Source organism: Sorex fumeus, unplaced genomic scaffold (genome assembly GCF_029834395.1).
Source record: "Sorex fumeus unplaced genomic scaffold, SorFum_2.1 ptg000005l, whole genome shotgun sequence".
Classification (NCBI taxonomy): domain Eukaryota; kingdom Metazoa; phylum Chordata; class Mammalia; order Eulipotyphla; family Soricidae; genus Sorex; species Sorex fumeus.
Window position 1 is genome coordinate 9,728,094 of NW_026606062.1, and position 9,168 is coordinate 9,737,261.

The 9,168-nt window shown below is 62.6% G+C and overlaps 1 protein-coding gene across 1 annotated transcript; it reads right to left on the reverse strand.

Annotated features, from left to right (window-relative positions):
• Window positions 1–1,259: 1,259 nt before the first annotated feature.
• ARL4C (ADP ribosylation factor like GTPase 4C) lies at window positions 1,260–2,119 on the reverse strand. Its single transcript, XM_056121708.1, has one exon. It carries the CDS (start codon window positions 1,861–1,863, stop codon window positions 1,285–1,287), a length of 579 nt encoding a protein of 192 aa, XP_055977683.1. The 5' UTR covers window positions 1,864–2,119; the 3' UTR covers window positions 1,260–1,284.
• Between the last annotated feature and the right edge of the window lie 7,049 nt (window positions 2,120–9,168).

The window sequence follows — 9,168 nt, forward strand, 5'->3', positions numbered from 1 at the left end:
AAGGTGGGGTTTTATTTTATTTTATTTTTTTCCTGGAGGGGGGGCACGACAGCCAATACTCTACATGATTAATGAAATGCTTAAACCAGGCGGGCCAGGAGGACTCAGAACGCCATAGTGCCTCTCTCTCTCGGGCAGGAGTGAAAGGACAGAAAAGGACAAAATCTTTTTCTCTCCCCGCCCCCTCCAAGGTGAATATTCCAGCGTGGAAGTTTTGCTTTTGTTGTTAGAAAAACAAACCAACCAACAAAACCCAGCGGCTGAGGCGCCCCTGGCAGCTGACGGTCGGTCGCACAAACCAGTCAGCCGAGAAGAGAACGAACGAACGTGAGACTCCAGCCCCGGGGGCCAGGGATGACACAGTCCAGGGGTCCCCGCCCTGCTGCCCACACTATTCCCTGCAGTTCCCAGTCCAGAGCCACCCTTGAAGCACCTTCACCCTGCACCCAGTAAATGCCACACACGCCACCACCTCCAACAGTTGCTTTTGTTTTTTTTTTCCCCTTTTCTTAATCAAAACACTTTTTTCCCCCCATTGGTCTTTCTACGTAACCGTGACCTGCTCATGCAGAGGGTCCAAATCATCTGGAAGATGTCAGATTCCAGGCTGAAAAGCAGTTCTCCGAAAAATGGGTCTTCCGTCAGCCACTGCAGAGCGGCCGAGGACAGGGGCCTTCCTTCTCCGGGCCGGCTCCCCCGGACCCCAGGGTCCCCCCCCATCCCTTGAAGCACAAGCCGAGCCCTCCTGCGTCCCTCCCGGCTGCCGCGTGGCCGCCTCCCCGGGGGCACCCTGAGGTCCCTGCCGCATCTCGTCCGGGGGGCCCAGAGCATGACAAATGAGATTTCAACAGGGGCCTGCCCTGTGACAGAAAATGATAGGGCTTGCAATGGGCTGGTTCCCCAGGGGGGCCCTCCCTCGGCCAGCAGTCCCCCGGGGGGTGGGGGGGCTGGACACCCCTGGGTCCCCGGGGGTGCTGCATACCACCAGTAACACACCTCAGGTGAGGGCGGGGCGGGCTGAACTTCTGGCCCCGCTGCAGGAGGAAGGAGGGATCGCTTTTGTCTCTGGCCATCCGCACCTTCCACCTGGACAGGGTGCGGGGCGGGGGTGGACGGGCGAGACCGGCAGGTCCACTGGGCAGCGGGGGCCGCCGCCCCCACAGCCCTGCGCCCCGCTGGATCGGAGCCCTGCGGCTCAGACAAAAGGTCCCCTCCCGGCCCCCGGTCCCGCTGGGCGGGCGGGCGGGCGGGCGGGGGTCCTGCCTGGGTGGGCCTGCGCCCGCGTTACCGCTTCTTCCTCTGCTTCAGGGACTTCCTGCGCTTGAGGATCATCTCGTAGAGCTTGTCCATGCCCTCGGTGAGGCCCTCGCCGATGATGGCGCAGGCCGGCTGGACGTGGTAGGTGGTGGCCGGGATGAGCTCGTGCAGCGCCAGCTGCTTCTCGATCTCGGCCACGGGCAGCGACTTGGGCAGGTCCTGCTTGTTGGCGATGACCAGCAGCGGCGTGCCCTGGTTCTCGGCGAACTTGGTCACCTTGTGCAGCTCGGTCTTGGCCTCCTCCAGCCGGTCCACGTCCACCGAGTCCACCACGTAGATGATGCCGTCCGTGCAGCGGCTGTAGGACTTCCAGAGCGGCCGCAGCTTCTCCTGGCCGCCCACGTCCCAGAAGTGGCAGCTGATGCCCTTGGCCGTGCCGTTGCTCAGCTTGATCTTCTCCGTGTTGAAGCCGATCGTGGGCACCGTGTTCACGAACTCGTTGAACTTGAGCCGGTACAGCACCGTGGTCTTGCCGGCCGAGTCCAGGCCCAGCATGACGATGTGCAGCGACTGGAAGGCCGAGATGTTGGACGAGATGTTGCCCATGGCTCCTGCTGCGGCGCCGGCCACTGCGGCTGCGGCGGGCGGCGCCGCCCCCTGCCCGCGCTCACTCGCCGCCGCCGCCGCCGCCGCCGCCGCGCCCGCCGCGCATCGCGGCGCCCGGGCCGCGCTTTTGTCTCCCCGCGGGGCTCCCGCTGCCGGGCCGCGCCTCGGAGGCGGCGCCGGCGGCCCGCGGCTTCCCCGGGCGGGCGGGCGGGCGGGCGTCGCTGCAGCGCGGCCGCCGGGCTGTCCCCGCAGTCCCCGCGCCGCGCCGCCGCCGCCAGCCCAGCCCGGCGGGAGGCCGCCCCGGCCCCGCCCCCGAGACCGCCCCGCCCCGGCCCCGCCCCCGGCTCCGGGCGCCCCGCCCCGGCCCCGCCCCCGGGGAGCTCGTCCCCGCCCCGCCGCGCCCGCGTCCCGCCCGGGCCCCGCCCCTCGAGGCGTTCTCCCCGCCCCGGACACGCCCGCGGAGGCGGAGCCCCGCCCCACGGGGGGCCCGCCCCGCCCCCCGAGGCCCCGCCCCGCCCCTCAGGGCCCTCGCCCCGCCCATGTCCCCGCCCCCAGCGGCGCTCGCCCCGCCCCTGGGCCCAGGCCCCGCCCCCCAGCCCGGCCCGCGCGCCCCGGGTCCCGGGCAGGGGGCGGGCACCGCATCGCCCCGCCGCCGGGTTTCGCGCGCTCGGCCGCGTTCGAAAGGCCGCGCGTCCCCGCCCGCCCGCCCGCCCGCGCCGCGCCCAGACAATGGTCGGGGAGCGCCCGTCGCCCGCCGCCGCTGACGCAGCGGGTAAAAATAGCTCCGGAACGCCCTGGCCGGGCCCGGGCCGCCGCGGCTCTGCAGCGCGCGCGCCCCGCACCCCGCGCCCCGCGCCCCGCGCCCCGCGCCCCGCACCCCGCGCGGTCACTGCGCCCCCGCACCCCGCGCCGCGGCCCGCTGCGGCCTGGCTGGGTCGGCTCGTGCCCACGCCTGCCTTGCCCACGCCGCCGGCCACCTGCACGGGGAGACCCTCCACCCCCCAGGTCCCCAGCACCCCACCTGGCCCCTGGCACGCGCCAGGATTGACCGGGGTTCGTGGCTTCAAAGCGCCCAGCCCCTGTGTCCAGCTCACCGCCAAGGACACGCTCTCAGGAGAGCCCTTCTGTCCAGGGCAGGACCAGCCGCCTTTGGAACTCCCCCGGCAGGGGGGCAGGGTTTCGGGGGACCCCCGGCCCCTCGCTGTGACGCTGAGGAGGACCCAGGTGACGGGGGAGGGAGACCCTACCTGGCCACACCCCACACACCCCCGGCCACTCTGTCCGGGAGGAAGCCAGCCGCCCGCAACCTGAATGTCCATGCAAAGGACAGAAAATTGCACGCAAGCTGCGTTGCACAGGATTGGCAAGAGCGCCCCTTGGCCGGCCTGGAACATTCGGGATTCCATGGGATTCAGACCTGGTGGGTCTCCGCAGTGCTGAAGCGTCTCTGCGGACTCTCTTCCCGTGTCTCAGTGCTCAGGCCCCGTGACTCCTGGCCCCGTGCTCAGAGATCACTCCTGGCAGGGCTCAGGGGACCCCATGGGGTGCTGGGGATAACTCCCTGTGGCACCATCCCTCCAGCCTTCTCTGCCCTCACACATCTCCAGGTGGGGTCCGTGTCTCCCCAGGTGGGTCATACCGCCACCCTGTGGGGGGTGCTGGAATCACCGGGGTGGCGGCTGAAAGTCCCCTTGGTCCAGCTGGGCCGATCTCCAGGGGGCCACTGGGTGACTTCTCTCTGAGCAGAGAGCAGTGGCCAGGTAAGGTGGGGTGCCTCTGCCTTGGGTCCTGGGGTTTCTTTCCCAGGGCCTGCAGGGACCCACCCCTGCAGCCGGTGTTCCTCCCCCCCAGGCCCTGAGTTGAGTTCTGTGGTCCAGATGGAGGGAACATACTCACTGGATGGGGCCCAGGAGCTAAAACCGGGATGGGTCCACCCCCGAGAAGAACCGGCATCTGCCCCAGGAATGAAAGGAAGTGGGCAAAGGAATCAACAGGCAGCCGGTGGCTGACAATGCCTCGGGCCGGTTCCTACCACCTGCCCTGACTGCCACCTCGCCCCCCCCCCCCCAAGTGCCACAGAGAGGAAGGCGGTGGGGACTCTGGTTTCTCTCTCTGGTTTTGAGCTGGAGCGATAGCACAGAGGGTAGGGCGTCTGCCTTGCACACGGCCGAGCCGGGTTCGATTCCTCCGCCCCTCTCGGAGAGCCCGGCAAGCTACCGAGAGTATCTCGCCCCTATGGCAGAGCCTGGCAAGCTCCCCGTGACGTATTCGTCATGCTAAACACAGTAACAAGTCTCACAATTTGTTGAGAGACGTTACTGGTGCCTGCTCGAGCAAATCGATGAACACCGGGAGGACAGTGACAGTGACAGTGAGTTTATATCACTTCTGAGCAAGTAAGTGTGATTTCGACCCGAGGGCCAGGCGTCTGGAAAGGGACAGGCCAGCAGAACCTTCTGGACCTGGTTCCCGGGTGCCCCCCAGGCTGGCCTCTTTCCCTTCCCCTCATCAGGTCTTGCTTTTATTCCAAGGATCAGAAGAAGGAAATATTGGGGCTGGAGCAGTAGCACAGCGGGTAGGGCGTTTGCCTTGCATGCGGCCAACCCGGGTTCGAATCCCAGCATCCCATAGGGTCCCCCAGCACCGCCAGGAGTAATTCCTGAGTGCAAAGCCAGGAGTAGCCCCTGTGCATCACCGGGTGTGACCCAAAAATTTTTAAAAAAGAGGGAAATACTTTGATAAAACATCGGGCACACGTCCTCTGGGAGCTAATAACACTGACCTCTGGGGAGCTCAGAGGTAGCCCCCAGGCTCTGTCCCTCCCCCCCCCCCACTCCTGCTAAGGGTTAGCAGCAAAGGGCTGTCTGTTGTCTGGTAGAAAAGGCAGATTAATAGACATTAATAGAACCTTCCAGAACCGAGCCATTAAACAGCGACTCGCCATAATTGAATAGCAACTGAGCTACAGTCTAATTTCACTCACCAGGTGAGAAGCTGGTTTTTACAGTTGGTAATTTAACTCCCAACGCATAAAAATGTCATTCAGCTGGATGGACTGCGGATGCTTTTCACCTACGGATGCTGACAGAGAAGCCCGGGAACATGAGCAGGAACGTCATGTCCCCCCCACCCTCCCAAAGAGCTGGACATGCAGAAGTGACCTGCCCTGGAGCCTGTGTCTCCCTGGAAGGGACATTAGGGTTAGGAGCCAAAGACAAGGGACTCCCAGCTTGGTCCCAGCAGTGACTTCCACCTCTTGCCAGGTGCCCGGCCCTCGCTCAGCACACCCACCTCTGAGTGTCCGACATCCCCCCGCCCCCAACAGGGAGCTTGAAATCCCACTCCCAAAGCAGCATGTTACATTAGCTGCTCACACTGCAGGGCTGCCCGCATGCCAGGGACACAGCCGTGAGGTCGCTGGGTGACGGATGCCTGGATGGAGGATGCCAACGGCGGTGGCAGTGTGCTGCCCTCCTCACCCTCACGAAGCCGAGCCAGGCAGCCTCGCACGCCGCCTTCTTCCCAGCATGCATTTCTCTCCCAGAAGCAAATCCAAAGCTGACACAGAGCCCTTCGAAAAAACAAGCCCGTTTGTTCAAGGCAGCAGAACACAACACCTTGGCAGCGATCTGGAAGCTGTAGCCGAAAGAACTGCTCCTTTCTCGGCCGCAGACGTAAAGGGTACTGCCTGGTGATCGAAATAGTCCAGTAGGGCCAGGGGCTGAGTCACGGGGGCGGCTGGACGCTGACTATCCTGGCGCTGGTGGAGGGCCTGGCCTTGCAGGCAAGGGTGAGAGGCTCGCCCACCCTTGCGCCTGTGTGGTGGTGCCTTTTAGGACAGGGGGGACGGGCGCCTGGAGGTGGTCATGCCATCCTGGGGTCAGCGCCTGGGGTGCTGCCCAGGCCTGGCTGTTACGGTGCAGGAGCGCCCTCTACTGAGTGATTGGTGTTAGCACAGAGAGTTGCAGCTCCCGAGGCATTGAAGGAAGCCGGCTTGGATGGATTCACAGATTCTCATTCCAAAGCCAGGCGGCCACACCGCCTGGTGCCCACTGCTTTAGCTGGGAAAATGCGTCGGACCCTCTGGGGCTGGCTGGTCTGGGAGGCTGGTCCAGAACAGGAGGGCTTCCGGCTTCAAAGGGGAGCAGGAAAGAGGCCACCACACTCACACTGATGAGAAGGGGCATCCCACCAGGGAGGACCAGCTGCCGAGAAACAGAGAAAATCCAGCTCACTAGCGACTTCCGGGGCACGGCCTTGTGCAGAGAAGGGGGTCTGCGGGTGCTGGGGGGCCTGGCCCCCTGTGGGAGGGCACCCTGCACCCTATCTGGGGCTGTGAGTGTCGCCTCTCTGCAGAATTCTCTGATGCCTGCAGCCCCCGGCACCTGCAGCCAAGTGGTCCCAAGCAAACAGGCATATTACTCTGCGCTCAAGAGTGTGGGGTGGGGGCCGGAGTGATAGCACCCTAGGGAGGGCATTTGCCTGGCATGTGGCAGTCCCGGGCTTGATCCCCCGCTACCATATGGCCCCCTGAGCACCGTCAGGAGTAATTCCTGAGTGCAGAGCCAGGGGTAACCCCTGAGCATCACTGGGTGTGGTCCAAAAACCAAAAGGGGTTGGGAAGGAGAGTCGCGTTAGGGAAAAATGAAACGCCTCAGAGGGCTGTTTCTCCACGCCGGCTAAGCAACAGAGCTGAGCAATTCAGACTCCTTCTCCCTCTCCTTCTCTGGCTGGACTCAGGGGCCACTCCTGGCTCAGTACTTAAAGGATACTCTTGGCTGACCTCGGGGGACCGTGCCGTGCTGGGAACCAAGACTGCATTGGGCCCAGTATGGTTGGTTATTGTTGCTGTGGTGGTTAAAAAAAATTTTTTTTTAAACAATAATAATGGAAGGACTTTCTTTTCTCATTCAAGACTTCGTGGGTGCCTCTGGTCGGCCGGGAGGGACTCAGGGAGACCCAGAGTCCAACTCTTCTAAGGTGAGACGGTCTGAGATGGCACCTTCACATTCCTGTTCCACTTCCCCAGGGAGCCCCGACCTCTCAAGGAAATAGAAACTTGGGGCCACTGACCCCGCAGAGAGGGCCCAGTCCTGGGGCCCTCAGCGGAACAGCAGGAAAGCGCTGGCTGGCATGTGGCAATAATTTCTGAATCCTTTAATCATCCGATCGCTGTAATTAAATTCCTCCTCTGACAGCTCCAGCGAAGAAAGAGAATAAGAAAGGAATGACAAATACCCCCGGTCCGAGGGCCAGGCCAGGGCAGGGACCAGGGAGGCCTGGACAGAAACTTGGATCAACGCCCTCCCCCCTCCACTTCTGGGCCCTTCCCCTCCTCCCCACCCCCCACCCCCAGGTGAACCGGTGCCCTCCTCCCCCAGGTGAACCAGGGTGCCTATTAATTTCATTTAATTAAAACCTAGTTGGCCGGACCCCAGAGAGACGCAGACAATCGCCCGTTTGTGCCTGGGCCCAGGGCTCTTGGCTCTGGGCTGGCCGGCGGGGGCGGGTCGGCCAGTTCCTGTTCTGCCTTTGTCTGTGGGGGTCGCCGCTGATCCAGGCCTTTGGCATCTCGCGGCCCCACGTGTGAGCAGGCCTGGGGGGCCGTGGCTGCTGCCCGGGCAGCCTGGACACTCAGGCGGCCAGCTGCTTCCTGGCAGGGTGGCGGCAGCTCACACGGCCCTGCCCGCTGCGGCGGCCGTCATGGAAATTTCCCACTCTGGCTCCCGCCGCATCCTGCCTTCGAGATGTGCCCCGCTCTGCGCTCTGGTGGCAGAGCGGACTCACTGATGGCCTCGGGGGTCCCCGGTGACCTGCCGTCACCCCTCCTGCTTGTCCCCAAACACAGGCAGCACTGACCTGAGCCTCCCCGCCCTCCCTCCCTCTCCCCAGGTCCCCGGCTCAGTGCTGGCCCCTCCCTGGAACAGGGATCTTGGGCATCAGCCTGTGACGCTGCTCCCCTGGGGGTACTAGGACAGCCTCCAGCAACTGTGACCCCCATCTCGGGGCTGTTCATGCAGCCTCAGCCCAAAGCCACCAGAGCTGCACCCGTGGGTGCTGGCCGGGTTAAGGGCCTTGGGGAGAGAGGAACCAATGTGGATCTCAACACCCCATCAGTATTGTCCTAGAAAAAGCACAGGAGCAAGTGACCTGAAAAGAAGGACCCTGTCAATGTATATCTCACAGAGGTTCAAATTAAAAAAAATAATAAATTAAGATATTCATGTTTGTTTGTTTGTTTTTCTTTTTTATTTTCTTTTTGGGTCACACCCGGGCGATGCACAGGGGTTCCTCCTGGCTCTGCACTCAGGAGTCACTCCTGGCAGTGCTCAGGAGACCATATGGGATGCTGGGAATCGAACCCAGCAGGTTGGCCGCATGCAAGGCAAATGCTCTACCCGCTGTGCTATCTCTCCAGCCCCTATTCATGTTTGTTTTGAGAAAAAAAAAAAAAGAAAAGAAAAAAACAAGGGACTTTTACAGCCATGAAATAACCAGAGTGGGGAGTCGACCCCCATCACAGGTGGGGGCAGTTCCCAGGATGGGGGGTTTCAGGTCAAGCCCGACCCCAGCAGAGGTGGGCCTGGGTGAGAGCGTGTCCATCTTCCGGTCATTTCTCGGAAAACTTGTGCAGATGTGTGTGTGTGTGGTGGAGGGAACTGCCAGCCCGCACAGTCAAGGAACATACAACGAACATACATTGCATGTACAGAGAACGGCAGAGATGCGTCATGGGGTGTGCTTTTGGCATGGCCATGGAGGGGAAGGCGGCTGGAGGCCGAGGGCCGGTGGTGGGTCACACGGGCTGGGGTGTCCACAGAGCCAAGAGAACTCACCGGGTGGGTGGTGACATCCCAGACTTCGTCCCGATCTCAGGCCGGATGTTTTCACTTTTCCTAACCCGGAGAGTCCTCCTAACTTTTCGGCGGGGAGGAGACAGGACGAAGTTGCCAACAGCTTTGACACACGGAACAGTTCTCTCTGCCAACCTAGCACACACACCATCTGTTTCTCGAGGTGCCGCTGGCAGCTGGACCGTTTCGGTCTTTCACGTGTGTCTCTGCACACAACTGCATGGACACACAGGCATCTGCGTGCGTGCGCATGCGTGTGTGTGTGTGTGTGTGTGTGTGTGGTGGAGGCTCTAGAGATGTGTGCATCAAGGTAGGGGCCTCAGGAGACACAGCGCTGGACCATCGTCTCTGGACAGAGCTCTGTGTGTGTGTGTGTGTGTGTGTGTGTGTGTGTGTGTGTGTATGTGTGTGTTGGGAACGAGATATGTGTTTCACTTGCACCTTCTCGCCT

Bases quoted from the DNA above. Each gene is read 5' to 3' on its own strand.
- ARL4C (XM_056121708.1), bottom strand. From the start codon at position 1,863: ATGGGCAACATCTCGTCCAACATCTCGGCCTTCCAGTCGCTGCACATC.